This window comes from Trichechus manatus, unplaced genomic scaffold (assembly GCF_000243295.1).
Source record: "Trichechus manatus latirostris isolate Lorelei unplaced genomic scaffold, TriManLat1.0 scaffold00233, whole genome shotgun sequence".
Lineage (NCBI taxonomy): Eukaryota > Metazoa > Chordata > Mammalia > Sirenia > Trichechidae > Trichechus > Trichechus manatus.
In genome coordinates this window covers 735,546-757,951 of record NW_004444169.1, presented here as the reverse complement: position 1 = coordinate 757,951, position 22,406 = coordinate 735,546, and the positions used below count along the sequence as shown (strand labels likewise).

Sequence of the window (22,406 nt, the reverse complement as noted above, 5' to 3'; positions counted from 1 at the left end):
ACGCCTCAGCTTTTGTTTATCTGAGAATTCTTAATTTCTCCTTCATTTTTGAAGGATAATTTTGCTGGATATAGAATTCTTGGTTGATGAGTTTTTGTTTTTTCTTTTGGCACTTTGAATATAATGGTCTCAGTGTGGATCTCTGAGATTATTCCACTTGGGGTTCATTGATCTTGGATGTGTGGGTTCATGTTTTCCATCAAATTAGGGATGTTTTCACCCATTATTTCTTTAAATATTCTTTCTTCCCCTTTCCCTTTCCTCTCCTTCTGGAACTCCTTAATGTGTATGTTGGTACGCTTGATGGTGTCCTACGGGTCTTTTAGGCTCTGTTCAATTTTCTTTTTTCATGTTCTTCAGAATGGATAATGTCACTTGACCTGTCTTCAAGTTTGCTAATTCTTCTGCCTGCTTAAAGCTGTTGAACTCCTCTTGTAAATTTTTCATTTTGTTTATTTTACTTTTCAGCTTCAGAATTTCTATTTTCACAATTTCTATCTGTTGATATTTTGTATTTGGTGAGACATCATTCCTATGGTTTTCTTTAGGTCTTTGTCCATAGTTTCTTTTTAACTCTGTGAACATATATATAATAGTTGATTTAAAGTCTTTGTCTAGTAAGTCCAATTTCTGGAGTTCCTCAGGGACAGTTTCTGTTAATTTCTTTTTTCCTGTATATGGACCATATTTTCTTGTTTCTTTGTATGCCTCATAATTTTTTGTTGAAAAGTAGACATTTTGAATATTTTAATGTGGTAACTCTGGAAATCATATTCTTCCTCCTTCCCTGGGTTTGTTGTTGCTGCTTGTTATAGTTGCTGTTTGTTTAATGGCTTTTCTGTACTAATTAAATAAAGTCTGTGTTCTTTGTTGTGTGTGGCCACTGAAGTCTCTGTTTTGTTAACTTGATGGTCATCTAGTGATTCAACAGATTTCCGTAAATGCCTGGAACTAAAAAAAAAAAATTCTCAGTCTTTATAGATTGGACTCTGTGTGTATGTTGGAGCATGCCTTCAACATTTAGCCAGGAAGTTTACCACTCGGCCTTAGCTTTCACTTCCTGGTTATGCAGAGGCTTAAGGTCAGTCAAAGGTAAAAGCTTAGAGTCTTCACAGGTCTCTTCTGAGCATGCTCCAGCCCTGGGCATATGTATGTCCTTCTAGATTCCTAGGAATATGTGGGAGCTTTTCAAAACCCTTATTCCCCAAAGCATCTCACTCCTCAGCCTTTTCTCCCAAGCTTTTTGGTTTGCTTGTTGTTTGCCTCTGGGGTGCACAGATCGTTAAGTGCTGACTACTTACTAATGATGCAGGCTGGTTAGTGAAGCAAGACTGTGTGACTGGAGTTTAGAATTTGGAAGCCAGTAATACTGTGTGATTGAACCATTATTTCAGGGGTGGCTGTACTTAGTTGATGAGTTTTTAGACTTTGTGATATCAAGGTACAGTACTAATAAATAAGGCAGAATCTTCTGTTTTGCAACCCAGCTCATGTCAAAAAGAGAGGAACTGGAGAACGTGTGATTCCACCCTATGGAATATGGTGTGCAGGCAGAGCATGGAAAGCATGGTGCAGTAATTAAGACCTAATGGGGCAAGACCAACGTGTCAGCAAGCATAACTGCAGGCATGTGAAAATCAGTGACTGACAATTGTGTTTGTATTCTTCCCAGTAGCATCTTCCCATAAAAGTGGAATTGAGCTCATTGGAGAAATCACCTTTATGTAGACCATCTTGCCTTGAGTCTTAAGTCCTTGCTTGTATTCACTGTCTCTTCTTGTTTGACCTTCACCTTGGATTCATTGGTTTTACTCTTCTTGTTTAAAACAAGAACATTTGGAAGTCATGAAATGAAAGATTTTTGAGGGTCAAGTAGTGAAATACTTTGTAGTATGATTTTATGAATATACTTTAAATGTAGAAACATGTCAATAACTTGGTTTTGCTCATGAAATTTTTGAGTCTTTGGGAGATACTTCTGTTTAGCCTTCTTTCTCTCGTGAGTCTTGTCAACACTATTCTCTAGGCAGCCACCTACTCTTAACTATTTTGTACACAAGGTTATCATAAGCATTGTCTTAACATTGTTTTTTTCCTTTTCCAAGAGCTGGGGTGGAAAAGAGAATGGCTTTGGACTTGCAGAATGTTGCAGAGACTTGCATATGATGGTAAGTAACTCTTTGGGGTATGAGTGTCTTTTGGACATAATGCTATATAAAGTTGTCACTTTACATCAAGGACCCTGAGATTGAGATGTAGCACACCCTAGGCAACAATCCAGAAATTCATTGACCCTTAATGTGTTAGTGGTAGATGAAGAATCTCAGAGAAATGGTATATGTGCCTACCCATCTTAACCAATCCAACTCTTGGGTAGGGAACTGCATGTGTTTAATCGGTTTGAAACAATGTAGAATCCCAGAAACTACATTTGCTTGTATTCTTCCACTGGAACTGTTGGGGCTCTGGACAGTATGACATGGTTTAGGAATGGCTGCCTGGAGAGCATTGGGGTAATTGAGAACTTATAATGTTCCTGTGCGCTTTTTGTTTTTACCCCTCATGCCCTATCCTGTTCGTGCCTTTCACCCATGCTTAGTTATGAATTCAGGCCATTCTGCCCTCTGCTTTGATAGGCTCCTGTGGAACCAGAAAGCACAGTTGGGTTTGTTATAACAATTCTGTGCCAAGAAGCAACTCTTGTTTTCCAGCAGATGTACCGTTTCTTTGTCAGTTTGTCATGTTTAGCACAAATGGCTACAATGAAATTTAGTGAGTTTAGTTTAGCAACCCTTTTTCCTCCCAGGAGAATGACTATTTTTCTAGTCATAGAAAATTACAAATTAGAGGAAGTTACTTTTCCTCTTTTACTGGTATACTTTCTTCAGTGAGCATTTTATGAGTGGATATTGGGTAATATGGGAGGTGTGTTGTCTCTTTAATAATCAAAACTACATAAATTTTAAAGTGTATTCAGAGTTTGGAATTCTAATTCTGAGAACATAATTTGTCATCTTAAAGCTTAGTGGGTTCGTTTTGAGCCTCTTTGTCTGTCAAGCTTGTTCTTTGTCCCTTGGAAAAAAAACAGTATGATACACTGCACTAGGCTTGTATGTATAATGATGTCTGTTAACCCATTTTGGTCCCAGCCTATGTAAAGAAGTTGCACATTCTTTTATTTATTGAGATTTGTTTATGGCATAAAAATTTTAGTCTTCAGGAGACGAAATGTTTCAGGAGAATTTTAAAAATAAAATGTGTACTTTGAAAGGAAGTAATACATACACACATGCTTAAAAAATTCGAATAGTATAAAGGAGTATACAGTGATAAGTTTTCCATACCCAGTGGCAACCACTGTTACCAATTTCTTTCAAGAAGACATTTTAATGGTCATGCTTTTGTGAGCTTATTTTGTTTGTCATGTTGCTTTTCTAGAATTAAAGAGGATGTGTTGTCAAGGTCTGGTTTATTTTGGTGTGGTGTCTACCTGTGCAGAAAAGCAGTTGGATATCATGAGAAGTGGCATAGAGTACTATGGAAAGAGGGAGTATTTGAGGAATTATGAAGATATATCAATGAGGCATAGTTTGAATAAATATTCCAAAAAACTGATGATAAACACTAATATTTCCATAAGAATGTCCTTTTCCATTCTTTATCTGGTATGTTAAAAAAAAAATCCAAACCCGTTGCCATCGAGTCGATTCTGACTCATAGCAACCCTATAGCACAGAGTAGAACTGCCCCATAGGGTTTCCAAGGAGCATCTGGTGGATTCATACCGCTGACCTTTTGGTTAGCAGCCGAGCTCTTAACCACTGTGCCACCTGGTACATAGATCCTGGTATTTATCCTCCGTCTTTTCTTGGGTCTCTTATTCATTACTGCTTGGGAGACTTGCCCTTCATTACCCCCTTGAGAATAGCTACAGTCAAAATTGATCTCTTGATAGAAAAGTAAACTAGTAACTTGTAAGTAAGAAATATGGAAGTGTCTGGAGCTTTGGACTCCATCCTCTTGAATCTGTTTTGTTACAAGTCTTACCCTTTGAGCCCTGCTAAAATAAGGAGTAAATGCACTGTGGCTGCTGACTGTACTGCTCATTGTGCTACCACATTGAGTTGGACAAGTGGCTGGGATGTTGGGGGAAGATTCTGAGTTTAGAGGGCTTCCTGTGGCCTCTGCTTTGTCTATAATCAGTTGAAGCTCAGTATCTGATTCTTTCATGTGCTTTATATACAGAAATACCCACCCAGTGCAACTACACTACACTTTGAATTCTATGCAGACCCTGGGGCCGAGGTCAAAATCGAGAAAAGGGTGAGTCTCATTCAGGCTTGTTCTGATAGGGTTTACAATCTGTTATAGCTGGGGTTGATTTTTCTAGAACTCCTCCATTAAATGAGGGAATGGTTTTGAGCTACACTGTTGTGTACCCCCACCCCCACCAAGCTGTCTTTAGCAGCTTGTCAGGAGCAAGTGTTCATTGCATGCCCAGCTCTGATAGGTTTAGGTTTTACTTATGTTGGAGGCTCCCAAAAGACAGGACCCCCTTTGTGGGACACTGTTGTAACTTGTGAATTCTCATAGTCTCAGCTGCAAATCCTACGTGTAAGTGGATAGTCTGAATAGTGACAGCTCAGATTTCTCTAGCTTAAGACTTAAGCTAGCTTGTAAGAAGTCTCTATCTATCTGTTGCTTATAGGGTCCTGCTTAAATTATCTGGTCATTTGGGGAAGTACCAAAATTCAGTTTGGTTTAGAAGTAGTGTAGTAAGTAAGACCTTTTTTTGCTTCTGCTATAACATAAAGCAAATGATAACATCACTGTCTTTCTAGGTTAATGGCTCTTTGAAAACAACTCTAATGCATATTTATAGAGAAACTGTTTCATGGATTGTTTTGCCATGAATACAAAGACTGAGGATTGAGTCAGTGATGGGTTGAAAAGTGAACAAAGAATATGAAGCGTGCCTGACTGTGTGTTTTATATATTTTGCTACTGTTGATTTTAAAGACGTTTTCCTGAAAAGATTGTATATATAAAATGAGTATTCTTGAAGACTCTAAAGTTATGTTGATTTTTAAGAACATTCAGTTAGACTTCGATCTAGGGTGGTATCTTGATTTTCAGATGGCTCTTGTAGTCATACAGTGGGGAAGCTAGGGTATTCAGCGACTTCTAACATCTCTTATGTTTTTAATTTCAGACAACTAGTAACACACTACATTATATTCACATAGAACAACTTGACAAGGTAAGAGGAATCTTTGACTGTTGGCTAGTTTTTTAATATTTGGTTAATTTCTGGTTTCCTAACTGGTTTATTTATTGTAATGCAGATTTCAGAAAGCCCTTCTGAAATCATGGAATCTCTTACCAAAATGTACAGCATTCCTAAGGATAAACAGGTATGAAATGTTCTAATAATATCCAGAGGGTGTGGTTGTTATCCAAATAGACTAGTAATAGGTGCTGGAGTGGGAGACAACATAGCAGAAAGAAGTTAACTTTGGAGTCAGACCATGGACTAATAAGCCTCTCTGAGCCTTAGTTTCCTCATCTTTTATGAGGCCAATACTTAATAACTACCTAGGTCCTTAGGAGAGTTTGAGAAAAACGTAAATGGCCTGACACACGGCAAATATCCAATAAGTGGTGGTAACTTTCTCAACATTTTGGATACCAACGGAGAAAAAGTTTAGTTATTTTTTTTCTACTCAGTGTGGCAGTGATCAAATATTTAATTGATTCATAATCAAAACTCTTGCCGAATGTCCCCTATTTGTTGCCTCTCAGCATAATGACAGTTCCTGGCTTACATTGGGTTATTAGGAATTTCTTTGGTTTCTTGCTCCCATTTTGTCAGTTAACTGCAGAATGGAACCAATTCTGTTTGATAACCTTAGCACATAGCAACAATAGATCATTTTTCCAAGTAGCCCAACAGGTAAGGTTTAGCCCTCAAAAGGAATATTCACCTTTTCTATTTGTTTCCTAACGTAGGTTTTATTTCTTTACAGATGTTGTTATTCACACATATACGGCTGGCCCATGGCTTTTCAAATCACAGGAAGCGGTTGCAAGCTGTTCAGGCCAGACTGCATGCAATATCTATATTAGGTAAGAGAAGAACACTATAACAGATTCTGATTAGACAGTTTGGACTTGACTTTCTTTGAACTGCATTCGTCTTTGTTGCTATGAGGTACTTATTATAGACAACCTAGGTAGCTACTTAAGGGGTGCCGGTGGCACAGTGGTTAAGCGCTCAGCTACTAGCCAAAAGGTTGGCAGTTCAAACCCACCCAGCAGCTCCACGGGAGAAAAACCTGGTGTTCTGCTTCCATAAAGATTATAGCCTAGAAAGCCCGTTGGGGCAGTTTTACTGTGTCACGTGGAGTTACTATGAGTTGAAATCTAATCAACAGCACCTAACAACAATAGGTAGCTACCTAAATTGCAAAATTGCCAGCATTCCTAGTATTCATCATATTCATTCATCATTTTTGAGCTCCTTAATGTTGAACCAGAAAGAGAATATGATTCTTACTAACATATCACATGGGTTTAGTCTTGGTTCTGGTCCTTTTTTTTAAGAGTTTGCAGGTTGTCGTCTCCTGTTGGCCTCTACTCTTTGGCCATTTCATCTTCCTCTTCTCCTATCTCTCATCCCTTCACGGGTATAATTTTGAAATAAGTCCGAAGGTATTTAAGTAGTCAGTACTGTACATTAACTTCTTTTACTGTGGTATGGTAGAATGGAAAGGACACTGGTTTTAGGATCAATCCTAGGCTCTCACTCTAGTTCTGCAGATTTTATTAGCCATGTATTTATCCTCTTGGCCTCAGTTTCCTCATTTTATTTTAGGATACTACTTCATAGGCTTGTCTGAGGAGTAAATGAGAACCTATAAACCACAGAGTAGGCATGTAGAAAATATAAAATGGTAGCTGTTGCTGTTATTACCAGCCTTCATTATTACTTGTTTTTCTCCTCTTTTAAACTATGAGCTCTTTGAAGTCAAACACTTACTCTTGTATTTGTGCTCATACCTAGCATAACTTCTTGCATGTTTGTGTGTGCGCAGGAAATGGTTGTTGGAAACTAAATTTACTCAAATCCCATTAGCTTGCACTTCTGGGACTATGTCCAATATTACCTCTGGAATTCATTGAAATTGTATTATATCCATTCTGAAGTGACACTCCAGTGTCACACAAATTTCTTAGTCCATAAATTCTGTTCTACAGCCTGTAATGGTATTTATAGAGAAAAACAGAAGCATATCAAGAGACTAAAATGGATGTCTATATATGTCCAAGGCATAGTAGAGTTATTTCAAGTAATGATATTATGAAAAATTAACTCTTCATTATCCTTTCTTACTTAACTTCCATCTCCAAAAATCCTTATCCGAGACCATCAATATTGTTAATAAGGGGAATCTAATTTTGGCGGATACTTAGAGCTTATCACCATAGTTGATTAGATCCTGTGGAATTCAGTGATTCTGTTCTCCAGTTCTGGTTGGTAGGGAATTCTTCCCCAGAACCAGTAGGTGCCAAAAGGTTTGTCGCTGGGCAGTGGCTTGACCACTGCCTTCTTGCCTAAAGTGTTTGTTTCTCCTTTTGCAGTGTATTCCAATGCCTTGCAGGAGTCAGCAAACAGTATCCTGTATAACGGATTGATAGAGGAGTTGGTAGATGTCCTTCAAATAACAGATAAGCAACTTATGGTAGGTATCTATTAATTCTGTCCTCTGTATATCAGGCTTTTGGGGTATTTGCCTTTTGGTTTTTCTCGTAGGTTTGGCATGAAGCATAAGAGGGAAGCTTGCCCCCCCCCTTTTTTTTCTTTCTTCCTTTTCAGGTGTTAAGTGGAAAAAGATTTTCAACAGACCTCCGTCTCCCCGAGCAATTACCAGTATAATGGCTTAAATTTTAGAGTTTGAGATATTAGCCACTTGGTTGAGTCTCTACTTCTTAATTGACACAGTCCATATTTATCTTCTGTTATTATAGGAGATTAAAGCTGCTTCTTTACGGACATTAACATCAATTGTCCACTTGGAGAGAACTCCTAAACTCAGCAGTATTATTGACTGTACTGGAACTGCCTCCTACCATGGATTTTTGCCTGTACTTGTGCGGAACTGTATCCAGGCCATGATTGGTAAGTTTTGATGGTGATTATCCTAGGCAAGAAGAGGACACCACTCTTGCTTTTCTGCTTTTAACATCCTGCCAACTAAACACTAAATTCTGAGCTTGCTCTTTCTCTCCCTCTCCCAACCTCCCTCGCAGATCCTTCCATGGATCCATACCCTCACCAGTTTGCCACTGCTCTCTTCTCTTTTTTATACCATCTGGCCAGCTATGATGCTGGTGGTGAAGCCTTGGTCTCCTGTGGAATGATGGAAGCCTTACTAAAGGTACTCTTTTTTTTTGTTTCTTTCTTTAAGCATTTGTGAGAAAATCAATTAAGAGAGAGTGTAGAGTTGCAAGTTTGAAATGGTTCATGGGGAGAGCAGATAGCATGAGAAAGCATACCCAGAACAACTTATACTTTTAATTTTTCTGGTTTTACCTTCTAGTTATCTCATTAACAGCTTTTAGGAACACCTGTCTCCATTATTAAGAATTGATTATAGTCCAGCATGGTATGGTAGTCAGGAGGCCCAGGTACTAGTGAAGACATCGCCACATCCTGTCATGAGCTTAGGCATGACCCTGAGGAAAATATATGTCAAGATACTTTGTAAATTGTGCTAGGATGGTAATAGCCTTTACCACATGCTGGGCACTGGGCACCAGCTTTTTTCTCCCTCAATATTTGATTTAATCCTGCAAAATAAACTGTATCTCCATTACCTCAGAGGAGGGTGAGTCTCTGAAGTCATAGAGTTATCATTTGCCAAGCACCAAAAATCAAACACATGTTCTTTCCTCTATACCGTGCTGCCTCGCTGAGGCCCCAGACTGCATGTTTCCAAAAGAATACATTATTTACACTTGTGTCTTTTTAGTTGATTGTTTTTGCCTCTTTTTCACTCTCTGACAGGTCATAAAGTTTCTTGGCGATGAACAGGACCAGATAACGTTTGTCACCAGAGCCGTCAGAGTGGTTGACCTCATCACCAACCTGGACATGGCAGCTTTTCAGTCCCATAGTGGACTTTCTATTTTCATTTATAGACTTGAGGTAGTATTATACAAGGAGCATTTACATGGACTTTATACCCAGTGAGAGCCTAGGAATTATCCCGAGAACCCTAAAGGGCCATCTTAGTTGATTACTAGAAACCAATTCTGTAATCTGCTTGGGGTGTTCTCCCATTATAGCTGTTTTTAATCCCTAGAATATACACAGGGTTTTCTTATTACTTTTTCCTTGGTTGTAGCATGAAGTAGATTTGTGCCGAAAAGAATGTCCATTTGTGATCAAGCCAAAGATCCAGAGACCCAGTACTATACAAGAAGGAGAAGAAATGGAAACTGATATGGATGGTAATTAACAGTTCTTAAATCGATTTTTTTTTTTTGTGCTTGAGATTTTCCTGTTATCCCACCCCCAATTTTGATTTTTTCCTCATAAATTCTAAAGTACACAACTGACTTAGGTAACATATTTTCAACAGCAACATCAAAACAATTTTTCTACATAAATGATTTGCAAGTTGTTTTTTACAAGGATAATTAGAAAAGGAAAGTATAAATTGTTGGAAATAGAAATGGGAGGTGAAGCATATGGTAGAGCTTCAGTAAAGTCCTATAATCACTCTCTGTTAATCTGTTTTATTTCATCACTTAATTGATGTTTTCTTATTTATTGATTCATTATCTTCTTATTCCCACTAAAATGTAAGCTCCATGAGATCAGGATACTGTCTTGTGGTGAAGAAATTAAGAGTGCTTGCTAAAGATTGAAATTCCATCTATAATACTTCAGTAAGTTTGCAAGTAGAGCCCAGGAAATCTGCATTTTGACAACCAATCCAAGTGATCCTAATGTGCTCTTAGAAAAAATGATAGATTCAGTGAAAAGCAGGTTATTAACCATAAGTAGGTAAATTTTTTACCATATGTAAATAGACATGTGCATGTATGTTTATATGTGTATAAAAAAGATTGGACGAAAGTATTTCAAAATGTAAAAGGTGCTTTATCACTAGTAGAGCTTTGCTGTATTTTCTAAATTGTTAGAAATGATCGTGTAGGTTATACTTGATTATGTAAAAATATTTTATTCAGATGTATAAGGTAAAAATGAATGCTTACTGCCACCCACCATAGCTGTTAATTTGATGTGGTTCGTTCTAGGCTTTTTTAATGCATATTTAAATTCTTTTTTACATAAGTATGTAGTATTTTATAACAGGAAGTTGAGATCATGTACATACTGTTCAACTTGCATGATTCATTCAGTGTATCATAGACATCCTTCCATATCAGTATATTGTGTATTGATGTTTTAATGCTTTTTACATGTATTATTAAGTTACGCTCCCAAATAGCTAGCTCTACGTGCTATCTGTCTACTACCCACCAGTAGTATGTGAAGTTACCAATTTAAAAAAAAATTTTTTTTCCAATTTGGTGGGTGAGAAATATTGTAGGACTTCTTTTGTAGGGTTTTTTGTTTTATAATTGTTGTTATTGTTGAGACTATGTACAACAGAACATACACTAATTTAACAATTTCTACACATACACTTCAGTAACATTGAATACATTCTTCAAGTTGTGCAGCCATTTGCATCCTCCTTTCCCAAATTGTTCTCCTCCATTAACATACACTCACTGCCCCCTTTGTTTCCTGTCTAATCTTTCGAGTTACTCTTGTCAATTTGATCCTGTGTAGATAGTTCTTAAAAGAGCATAATGCTCAAGGTAGACATTCTTTACTGATTAAGCCAAACTACTGTTTGGTTACAAGGAGACTTTGGGGAATATTTTTGGTTTAAGGTTTAAAGATTATCTCAAGGCATTCGTTTTAGGGGTTCATCCAGCCTCCATGGCTCCAGAAAGTCTGGAGTCCATGAGAATTTGAAATTCTATTCTGCATTTTCCCCCATTTATCAGAATTCTTCTAGAGAATCTTTGATTAAAATGTTCAGTAATGGTAGCTGAGCACCGTCTAGTTCTTCTGGTCTCATGGCAAAGGAGGCAGTTGTTCATGAAGGCAGTTAGCCGCACATTGCATTTCTTCCTCCTGTTCCTAACTCTCCTTCTTCCTCTGTTGCTTGTAGGGTCCGTGCTAAATACTTTTCAATTTGTGGAAAACTAACATTTCATTTTGGAGTTTTGTATCATAATTCTCCATTTCTGTTATCATTCATCTCACCTTAATGGGAAAGATTTTCTGAAACAAAAATCTTTTGATGGTACCTTTTATTCTAACCAGTTTCTTTATCATAGCTTATACTTTAGTTGCAGATATAACTATGGAAAGCAGTCCAGGCTCATCTGTTTCTATGGAGCATCGTCTGGATGTTGAATTAAGGGCATCGAGTTCCAGTAGCAGCACTAGTATCTCCTCTGGCCCTGGCCCCCGTCCTGGTGCGTAGACATGTAGATACATGGTCTTTTACACTGATTGAGTTACTAAATTAGTGAAGAAAAGAGCTTTGGGAGGAGTTTAAGTGGTATGTGTAGAGGTTAGCGTCCTATGACTATGCATGTTACTTCACCATTTTAGTGTTCAATTTTCTTATATTAACTTCTATTTCATAACATTCTGTTGTTTTCTAACAATATACACATTGACTTTGTAATATTTTTTACCTTAGTCTTTTGATTTTAGTTGTATTTTTGTGCGATCTTCTGTGATTTATTTTTCCAAATTCACAGTTTATTTTTCTTTCCAATGTCCAGAGATCTCAATTTGAATGTCTGCTAGTTTTGCTATCATGTATATGGGCCTTTTAAAGTTTTGTTTTACGTGCCTAGTTTACCGCAGTGTAGTATTGAATGTAGTATAATTCTCTTGTGTTTCTCCTTTGCCAGGAGTCCAGTGTATTCCACAACGAGCAGCACTTCTCAAATCTATGTTGAATTTCCTCAAGAAGGCCATTCAAGACCCTGCTTTCTCAGATGGCATACGTCATGGTATTTGAGTCTAGATACCTTTTTTGGAGGATGTTTGACTCTTAGCCAAGCCTTCGTAAAGATTAGTCCATGTCATACTTCTCTGAAGACTACATACTCTTCTTTTACAAGGCAGACATAGGAGAATCTCATTTTAAATAGCTTTTAGCTGTTTGGTGTAACTTTCCTAGACTTAAGAATGATTTAGCTCTTTTCATAATGGTTTGCCCTTTTTTTCATTTTCCAGCTTTCAACTCTGCTCCCTTCCAGCTTGCTACCCCATTCAATCTGTGTCTCTATTCTTTTTTGGTCCTACTGTTAGAAAGCTTATTTCATGGACAAGGAATAAATAATGGAAAATGAGAGGGAAACAAGAAGGAAACATTAGATTGGAATCAAAACAGACTTTGTTTACCAGTGTATGGTATATGTAACATTGCCCCATTGTCGTCCACTCAGTCTACTCCCAGACTGATCATATTCTCCTTGACTTCTCTTAGTGATGGATGGTTCTCTGCCTACCTCCCTGAAACACATCATCAGCAATGCAGAATACTATGGCCCATCACTCTTCCTCCTAGGTAAGTGGAATTGATATTTGGTTATACCAAGCTGGAATATCCTGACAGGGCTTGCTGTGTGTTTTATATCCTTGGAGGATTTTACTATTCATGTTTGTCCACTGTGTGATTCATATATTTTCCTTACTGATGATAAAATAGAGAAAGATCAGAACTCAGTTTCAAATAAATATCCACTTCTGGAATGTCAGTTATTCCTTCTGTAAGCAGTATTTTGTGAATCACTTAAAATAAATAGTAGTATTTTACATTTGGCTTATTTGTACTGTACTTACACTGTAAGTGTGATAAGAAACATGTCTTTATTCACTGGTTGATTTCTAAGCTTGGTCTGGAATATTCATTCCGAATGGTTTCCATTCTCGGAATTGAATGGCAGACTCAAAAAACGTAGTCTAGAAAATTGTTTTGCACTATAAAAAAAATGCAGGTATTTATTGAGTGCCATACATATTACAGGACAATGCACTAAATATATAGGCTTCTAGAATCTTTGAAATCCTCTTTAAAACTCTAAAGGAATTTAGTGGGAGGTATGGAAATAGGGAAAACCTTCTTGTACCAGTAGTAGATGTTTTTTATAGTTTTTAGAGTGTCTGGAGGGAGTAGTTTTGGCTACTGCAACTTAGATATTCCCTACCCGCACTCACTTGAAGAAATCAAATGACGTATTGCATTGGGCAAATCTGCTGCAAAAGACCTCTTCAGAGTGTTAAAAAGCAAAGATGTCACTTTGAGGACTACGGTGCGCCTGACTCAAGGCATGGTATTTTCAGTTGCCTCATATGCATGCGAAAGCTGGACCATGAATAAGGAAGACTGAAGAAGAATTGATACCTTCGAATTACGGTGTTGGTGAAGAATATTGAATATACCACGGACTGCCAGAAGAACAAATAAATCTATCTTGGAAGAAGTACAGCCAGAATGTTCCTTAGAAGCAAGTGTGGCAAGATTTTGTTTCACATACTTTGGACATGTTATCAGGAGGGACCAGTTCTTGGACATCATGCTTGGTAAAGTAGAGGGTCGGCAAAAAAGAGGAAGACCCTCGAGATGGATTGACACAGTGGCTGCAACAGTGGGCTCAAACATAACAACGATTGTGAGGATGGTGCAGGACCATGCAGTGTTTTGTTCTGTTGTACATAGGATCGCTATGAGTTGGAAGCAACTCGACGACACCTAACAACAACAACCCACTTGCTGAAGCAATTTAGGATATTTATGTACTAACCTTGTACCTGTGACCTTGCTAAATTCGCACATTAGTTCGTAGTTTTGTTGATTCTTTAGGATGTTTTACGTATTCTCGTCATCTGCAAATAAAGTTTTAGTCCTTTCCTTATGATCTTAATGCTTTTTATTTCTTTTTGTCTTACTACTTTTGCAAAGATTTCCAGTACATTACTGAATAGAAATGGTGAGGGTGTGCCTCTTTGCTTTGTTCCTGAACTTAGAAAAGCATTCAATATTTTACCATTAAGTATAAGTTAGCAGAACATTTTGTGTTGATCCCCTTTATCAGGTTGAGAAATTTCCTTTCTGTTAAAGCAACTTCACCATGACATGGAGAAGCTCCCTCCCAAGGTTAGGTTTCGATGGGCAAAACCCATGACAGGAGACCTTTGGTATGAAAAAAAAAAAGATTAGTAACTCGCAAAGGTAGGGAAGACCCAAGGCAAGGGACAGCAGGATGGCTCTCTTGGGGAGAAAGCCTGTGAGGGAGATGGGGGAAAGAAAGATGCAAATGCACAGACTTTTTATGAAGAGGAAGTTTAAAAGAGGCAGCAAGTGGACACATGATCTTGTTGGCAGGGAGGCTGAGCGTTTATCAGGATGATGCAGGAGGCAAGGGACAGAGCAAGAAATAAGGTTTAGAGCACTAAATTAAACATCAGTGGAGATCCAGATTTCTTCTTACAGCCTTTATAATTTATCCCTGACGTTTGAATTAGCATAGCAACCTCCCAAGTTGCCTGTAAATAAACTTTTGTTTGAGAAAGACCAAATTTGCAAAGCCAATCCAAAATGATTTGGCTACCAGTTATTAGAGTCATTCACTCCAGGCAAAAGGAGATGGCCAGGGAAAAAAATCATTTGGGTTTGGGAATCTCTTGGAGTATTTTAGTAATAGTATTGACTATTTTGGCTTGTTTTGCTTGTTGAACTATTCTGGGTACCGTCTCTATATTATTGACCCACATACAGCAGGAGGTTCCCTTTAAGGCACAAACTCCACCTTGTAATGGTAGTTGGTAGTTTAATGCCTGTTATAGCAGCTAGAGAGCTTAGTCCCTCGTTAAGGGCTTGTAAGGTTTGAGCTGTTTGGTTTATGTGGTCTGCCAGGAGTTATAACATTGTCTGGGTGGTGTCTGAATTGAGTCTGTGTTACAGAATTGAAAATACCTAAACTTGTGCCTATTACACCAAAGACTGTGATGAGGCCCAATGTAATAAGTAAAGAGATGGCCTGGTACTCCGTTTTGTGACAGGGCTTGACTTTATAGTTTGGCTGTAGGGTACTCTGTGTTAAATGACCATAGGACACTGGTAAGGTTGTATAGGGTAGAAGAGAGTGGGATGGAGAAATAGAGCATGACCCTGCTGAGTAGGGGTTTTGCCACAGGAGGCCCAATAGCCCATGGGAGTTAGAGGATGGGGAGTTTGTTTCTAAGGGGCAAATTATATCAGTGCAACATGTGAGGGTAAAATAGTCTCGATGGGGGAAATATAGTTGTATATCGTATCAGTTGGTCAGTGAGGTTTGGAAGGGCACAGGGTCCATGAAGGGATAGTAAATGAAGAAACAGGTAGTGAGGTCAAGAATTCCAGTGGGCACAATTCCATGCTGAAACCCACCAAGTAGATTCTGACCCCCTCTCTTCTCCCATATCTAACCCCCGGCTCTTCTACCCCACCTTTTTACCCACTTGTATCCCCTTAACTTCCCCAGCTACCCTTTCTTCTCTTTCACTTCCTGCCTTACTACCCACATTTTGATCTATGCAGGCCTGTTTATGCTCTGTTTTTAGCCTAGCTGATGCCAACACCGTTGTGGTTATTGTGGATTGCTTAACCAGAAAGGTTGACTAGTAGTCAGTATGAATATTGAAGTCTTCCAAGGGGGGTAAGAATTAGGGGGTAAGAATTAGTTGTGTAAGTGTTTTCCTAGGCTGAGGTGCCTGGTAGCAGCCCTAGTGCTGGAGATTTAGCTCTTGGGTGTCATTCTCTATTACGTAGATATTGTCTCCTCTTACGTAGATATTATCCATTAGGTTGAGGAAAGTTGTAAATGTGGGTAGTGTTGACAGAATAGTGGAGAGTGAAGCATGGGCTGTTGGGTGGGGGGACATCAGAGCTGATGTAGTTGTGGAGTTGTGATGTGGGGACAGTTATAGGCCAGTTACATTTTGGAGTGTCAGCACTGAAACTGGAACTATCAATTATGCTAAGATCATCTTCTAGGATACATTACTCTGCTGGGCTGATAGGATTCCTGGGCTAGCCCCAAAATCTTCAGGCAAAGTTTTACGTTTGAAAAGTTATTACAAAGCTGACTGAAGATCAGTATCTCTCTGCCTCCAGAAATTATAGAGTAATTTTTTTAAGAATTTTTCTTATTGTACTTTAGAAGGTTTACAGAGCAAACTAGTTTCTCTTTAAACAGTTAATACACATTGTTTTGTGACATTGGTTGCCAACCCATGGCATATCAATATAGAATGATTTCTTATGGGCAAGCTTTGGGCTCCAAAACAAGTAGGGGTCACCGAATAGGCAAAAAGGAGCACAAGGAGTTTACTTGGCATTGAGATAGAGTAGTAGAATCTCAGACCCAGGCCATAAGCCAAATGAGGCATAGTCAGGCCAACCAGAGCCTGAACATTCCACAGTGACATTTTTGGGCCTGTTGTGTATAGGCCTTAGCATGCTGGAGGTGCCCATTTATTATAGTAATAGTCAACAGGCATTGATGTCCCAGATCTTGTAGCAGCCTCCCATTCAATCTCTATAATAGGGTGGATACAGAGCTAGAATCCTATTTAAGAATATTGACACTGGGAACTAACTTCATACCTCTCTTTCTCTTCGGAAGAACCATGCAGCTGTAGTTACAGACCAAGCAGGCACCAAAACCTCTGTTTCTTAACAAAAGGAACCTCTAGTTATCCAACCTTTAAAACCATCAGATTGGGGAAGGGCTTAGGCAGAGAGTTTTCTGTGGCATACAGAATAGTCTGTTTGGGAGGATGAAGGCCCTCGTTTTCAGTATGTCGAGTTTAAGAGAATGTCCTTGAGTAGGCCATTACATCTCACCATTAGGCCCGCTGTCTTCATATGATAGTACAAATGGAAGTTCCGAGTGATGCCTTGTTTTAAGGCCCATGCCTAGACTGAAAAGTAAAGTGTATATACCCTGATCAGAATCGATGATATTTGGGGACCCAAAGGGAACTAACATTTGGGTGAGGCCTGTGATAGTGGTGGAGTCCCTGAGTGGTACAAACAGTTAACACATTTGGCTTCTAACCAAAAAATTCGACGTTCAGGTCCACCCAGAGTTGCCTCAGAAAAAAGGCCTAGCAATCTGCTTCTGAAAATCAGCCATTGAAAACCCTCCCTGTGGAACACAGTTCTACTCTGACACACATGGGATTGCCATGAGTGAGAAATTAGTAGTGGTGTCATGATGGTAACCTGCCAGAAAGGATAAGCCAAGAATACGCCTCTATAACAATCAGTTGTTGGCCAGGGCATAATGATTTGTGCCGATAGATTAAGGCAGTGGCCCAATAAAATCAATTTGCCAGTGAGAAAAAGGCTGTTTACCTCTTGCTATGGATCCCAGTTGGCAGGACAGGGTGCAGAGATCACATTGGGAAGCTATGGTTAGGGCTAGGGCTAGGGCTAGTGGCATGGGGGTGCCATGGTGTTTAGCCCAAAATTTAAGGGTCTGGGGCTGTGATGACCAGAGGTCTGGTGGAGCCATTGAGCCAGGGGCAGGGGGTAATATCTGAGCTTATTTGGAAAAAATGTGAACAAGTTGCTCAGCTATGGCATTAAAATCAGCTTCCTCTGTGGAGGCCAGGATATGAGCTGAGACATGGGAGACTTTTGTAAGAAACAGAGGCTTTGGTGCCTGCTTGGTCCATAACTACAGCTGCATGGTTCTTCCAAAGAGAAAGAGAGGTATGAAGTTAGTTCCCAGTGCCAATATTCTTAAATAGGATTCTAGCTCTGTATCCACCCTATTATAGAGATTGAATGGGAGGCCGCTACAGGATCTGGGACATCAATGCCTGTTGACTATTACTATAATAAATGGGCACCTCCAGCATTTTCTGTTTACCCTTGGAGTTCACAGATTTCACCAGGGTGTATTTAATTGTTCCTGTCCAGTGTTTCCACATTGCACTTGGATAGGCCCTTTCTTATCCTGCTCTAGGAAATGTTCTTCTATTTCGTTTTTTTTTTCCCACCTATATGTTCTCTCTTCTGGAAGCCCAATTATGTATGTGTCCACTTAAAAAAAAAAAGTTGCTGTCAAGTCGATTCTGACTCATAGCAACCCTATAGGACTGAGTAGAACTGCTCCATACGGTTTCCAAGGAGCACCTGGTAGAATCGAACTGCCGGCCGTAGCTGTTAACCACTTCACCACCAGGGTTTCCATGTTATCTACTAGGCCTACCGTATTGCTCTCATATGTCACTTTCTGAGAGAATTTCTTTGTATGAACTTTCAAAATGTCTGTTTCATTATTGACCTCTTTATTTTAGCAAACTTGTTTTTTAATTTCCAAAATATTTCCTTATTCTTAAGAGATCCTTTCTGTTAACAGATTATCACCGTTTTATGAGTTTCATCAACTCTAGAATTTGAGTTTAATCATAAATTTAAAAGTTATCTTTTTTTTTTTCCTTAACTATCTTAGGAATAGGCATTCCATCCAGAGCAAATTGGGATTTGTGTGTGTATGTGCATGCGTGTGTGTGGCCTTTATTTTTATTCTAGTTCTCGGTCATCTATTAATATTTTTCAAAGAGGGTATAAAAGCTGTCCCAATGCATAGTAGCATTGTGACATTGCATTACAATTAGAGCTCTTAATAAAATAGCCTTATGGAGCAGTTCTACTCTACACACATGGGGTCGCCATGAGTTGGCATCAACTCAACAGTAGCTATCAACAAATAAAATATCAAATTTGATGTGTTAGCAACCTCTGGTAGAGCACTAATTTTACTTTATGAATGGTCAATTTTAGTAACCTCTTAGAATTCAGATAATTATACAAATGAAAGTCTGTGGAAAGATGTGTCATTCTAGTAGGAACCAAAAAAAAAAGACTTTTAATTTTGCATAAGTTTACAGCCAGCCCACCAGGAATCCCAGTGCTGATTGACAACTGCTGATCCCCGTATATCTGCCATTTCAGTGGCATTTGGAATAGACGAACAGTGCTCTCTCTTCACCGTATTAAACTGAAACTCCTCTGATTTCTTTTAGTTTTTGGGCATCACTGTTACAGGTTTGTTCTGTACAGTGAAACCTGTGAGAGCCAGAACTCAACGATACTGCCTTGTTTTTCTGGGTCTCGTAAGTTTTCTACCTTTGACAGGGTGCAGTCTTACCACTTTTCTGTCACTCTATTAGTGGAAGATACTTGACTTTTTCTTCTCTGACAGGTTTCCGCCTTACACGGGTTCTGGCTTACGCAGGTTTTACTCTATATTGTTTAGAGATAATGTGTGTATATGTGCACCCTCTTTGTTGAGTTTTACAATTAAGGTTATTGTAGTCTCATAAAACACATTGGAAAGCCTTGTCTTAATTGCTCCTAGAAGGTTTAATAACACTTGCATACAGAACTGTTGCCTTGGTGTCTTTCTGTTATTTGGATTTTTTGACTTTTAAAAATTCTTGTGGTTATTGATCTAATCTGTTTTGCTGTCACTTCTTGAAAGTCAGTTTTTTTTACATTTTCTTATAAATGCATACATTTCACGTGTTAGCATACATTTTGAAAAATAATTTTGTTCTGTTTCCCATTAAACCTCCTTTTTCATTGCTAGTGTATATTATTGCTCTTTTCTTCATTAGATATCCCATAGGTTTGTAAACTGTTATTCAGAGGGCTAGTTATTGGTTTTAGTTGTGTGTGGTTTTTTCTTTTGGTTTCGTTAAATTCTACTTTTTTTTTCTGTTAATTTTATCTTTTTTTAGTTGCTTTTTAATATATGCTTTACTATTCATCCTTGAGTAGAGTTTCGCTATGTTCCATAAACTTTGGTGGTAGTCTTTACTGTTTATTTTTAAATATTATTTAGTCAGAGATATGTATCTAACACTACTGATGGTTGTTTTAAATTGCTAAATAACCTTTTTCGAAATCAGTTTGTCCATTTCTATCAGTTAAGTTTGCATTCGCTTTAACTCAGCACATCCACATCTCAGATTTCTTTTTCCCTGTAGGATATTTTGCTTAAGCAGACAAAAAATGTATATTTAGGTTTATCAGTTTTCCCAATAGAGGACTGGTTTATATACATGGTAGAACGCATATTTGGTAGAATACTGTATAGCCATTCAAAGTAAATGAGTTGTAGTGACAGGAAATGATTTGTTGTTGTTGTTGTTGTTAGGTGCTGTCGAGTCACTTCCGACTCATAGCAACCCTGTGTACAACAGAATGAAACACTGCCCAGTCCTGCGCCATCGTCACAATTGTTGTTATGCTTGAGCCCATTGCTGCAGCCACTGTGTCAGTTCATCTCGTTGAGGGTCTTCCTCTTTTTCGCTGACCCTCTACTTTATCAAGCATGATATCCTTTCTCTAGGAATCGGTCCCTCCTGATAACATGTCCAAAGTATGTGAGATGAAGTCTCACCATTCTTCCTTCTGAGGAACATTCTAGCTGTACTTCTTCCAAGACAGATTTGTTTCTTCTTCTGGCAGTCCATAGTATATTCAGTATTCCTTGCCATAATTAAAAGGAATCAGTTCTTCTTTGGTCTTCCTTATTCATTGTCCAGCTTTCACATGCATATGAGGTGATTGAAAACACCATGGCTTGGGTAAAGCGCACCTTAGGCCTCAAAGTGACATCCTTGCTTTTTTTTTTTAACACTTTAAAGAAGTCTTTTGCAGCAGATTTACCCAATGCAACACCTCCTTTGATTTCTTGACTGCTGCTTCCATGGGTGTTGATTGTGGATCCAAGTAAAATGAAATCCTTTACAACTTCAGTATCTTTTCTGTTTATCATGATGTTGTTTATTGGTCCAGTGTGAGAACTTTTGTTTGGTACAGATGAAAAAAATAACAATTATATAATAATATAACCTCATTTATGTAAAAATATACTCATAAAAATCTTGAAGGGTAGTCACTGAATTCTTCACAGTGAATAATCTCTGAGGAGGGGCATTAGGAACTTTCATAGTAAGCACAAGTGTTTCAGTTGTTGCACAATGAGTGTATTTTTTTTTAAGCCTGTTGGGTGTTGCTTTTGATACTTATGAGGGATCTCTCAGTGTCCCATATTTCCTCATCTTTTTTTAGCTACTGAAGTGGTGACTGTGTTTGTGTTTCAAGAACCATCATTGCTCTCCTCACTCCAGGACAATGGATTGACAGATGTCATGCTGAATGCACTGCTTATTAAAGATGTGAGTTCTTTCTGCTATTCTATAAAGAATGCACCCCGCTTCCCAAAACACATACAAAGACATACACAGGAAAAGCAGTCTTAGGCTTGAAAATCCTGTCTTAAATCTTATGTATATAGTATTGAAACTGATTGGAACCTGGTTGTCAAAATCCTTCTTCTGTTTCTCAGTGTGATGTCCCTGGCCAGATTTTCCTGGCATGTACACCTGAAGTCTTAGATGCTTTCAACTTCACTTTATTCTCTCTTTAGGTTCCTGCTACCCGTGAAGTCCTTGGCTCTCTTCCAAATGTATTTAGTGCACTCTGCTTGAATGCCCGAGGTCTTCAGTCATTTGTGCAGTGTCAGCCTTTTGAACGTCTCTTCAAAGTTCTTCTGTCTCCAGATTACCTCCCGGCCATGCGGAGGAGGAGGAGCTCTGATCCCCTTGGTAAGTCATCAGAATTTATTTTATAATAGATAATTGGCTCACTCTTGTGCCAAGACATTTCATGATTATTAAGCTACCAATTGGCAAGGAAACCAGTTCTTCCTTGACCTCATATCTAAGTGTTTCTGACTAGGTGTGCTAAGCTTAACGGGAATTATCACCATATAATTCTGTTGCAGGTAGGAAGGAATACTTCACCCTAAGCCTTTCTGCTCAGAATATTTCCATGCTTCTCAGCAGTTCTTCACATTTACTGGCATGATGCTGATAAGAAACAGGTATTAGGGAGCAGTGGTAGATTTCCAGGTCTACCATCAAGTCTGTAACAATGAGAAATAATGGAGCCTCAAGGTGTTGATCCTGGTAATCTAATGTTCAGGTCCCTAAGACAGTCAGAAATGAATAGATTTCCTTCTCAGTATACTTGATACCAGATCATTAAGGAATTATTATAAGAAGGTAGGGCTTTGGCAAGTTTCCAGGTTTCAAAAATGTACTGTGTGCTTCTAGGCCACCAGTGTAGCATCCTAGCCACTGTCATTCTTTACTAAGGCAGCCAGAGGATTGATCAGAGGATTGATAATTAATGCCTGCACCTCTTCTTCCCTCCCTCCCTCCCTCCCTCTCT

General features: G+C 38.6%; 1 protein-coding gene across 1 annotated transcript in view; it reads left to right on the top strand.

The window, feature by feature from the left end:
• HUWE1 (HECT, UBA and WWE domain containing E3 ubiquitin protein ligase 1) overlaps nucleotides 1-22,406 on the top strand; it is a 190,657-nt gene that overhangs the window by 77,804 nt on the left and 90,447 nt on the right. The window contains exons 6-20 of the mRNA XM_023743061.1: nucleotides 2,106-2,168; nucleotides 4,246-4,323; nucleotides 5,213-5,260; nucleotides 5,346-5,414; nucleotides 6,027-6,126; nucleotides 7,642-7,742; nucleotides 8,029-8,179; nucleotides 8,311-8,438; nucleotides 9,068-9,208; nucleotides 9,408-9,513; nucleotides 11,425-11,565; nucleotides 12,013-12,114; nucleotides 12,594-12,674; nucleotides 21,243-21,349; nucleotides 21,601-21,778. Of these exons, the coding sequence (XP_023598829.1) occupies nucleotides 2,106-2,168; nucleotides 4,246-4,323; nucleotides 5,213-5,260; nucleotides 5,346-5,414; nucleotides 6,027-6,126; nucleotides 7,642-7,742; nucleotides 8,029-8,179; nucleotides 8,311-8,438; nucleotides 9,068-9,208; nucleotides 9,408-9,513; nucleotides 11,425-11,565; nucleotides 12,013-12,114; nucleotides 12,594-12,674; nucleotides 21,243-21,349; nucleotides 21,601-21,778 (1,594 nt within the window). The remainder of the gene's footprint in view (nucleotides 1-2,105; nucleotides 2,169-4,245; nucleotides 4,324-5,212; nucleotides 5,261-5,345; nucleotides 5,415-6,026; nucleotides 6,127-7,641; nucleotides 7,743-8,028; nucleotides 8,180-8,310; nucleotides 8,439-9,067; nucleotides 9,209-9,407; nucleotides 9,514-11,424; nucleotides 11,566-12,012; nucleotides 12,115-12,593; nucleotides 12,675-21,242; nucleotides 21,350-21,600; nucleotides 21,779-22,406) is intronic.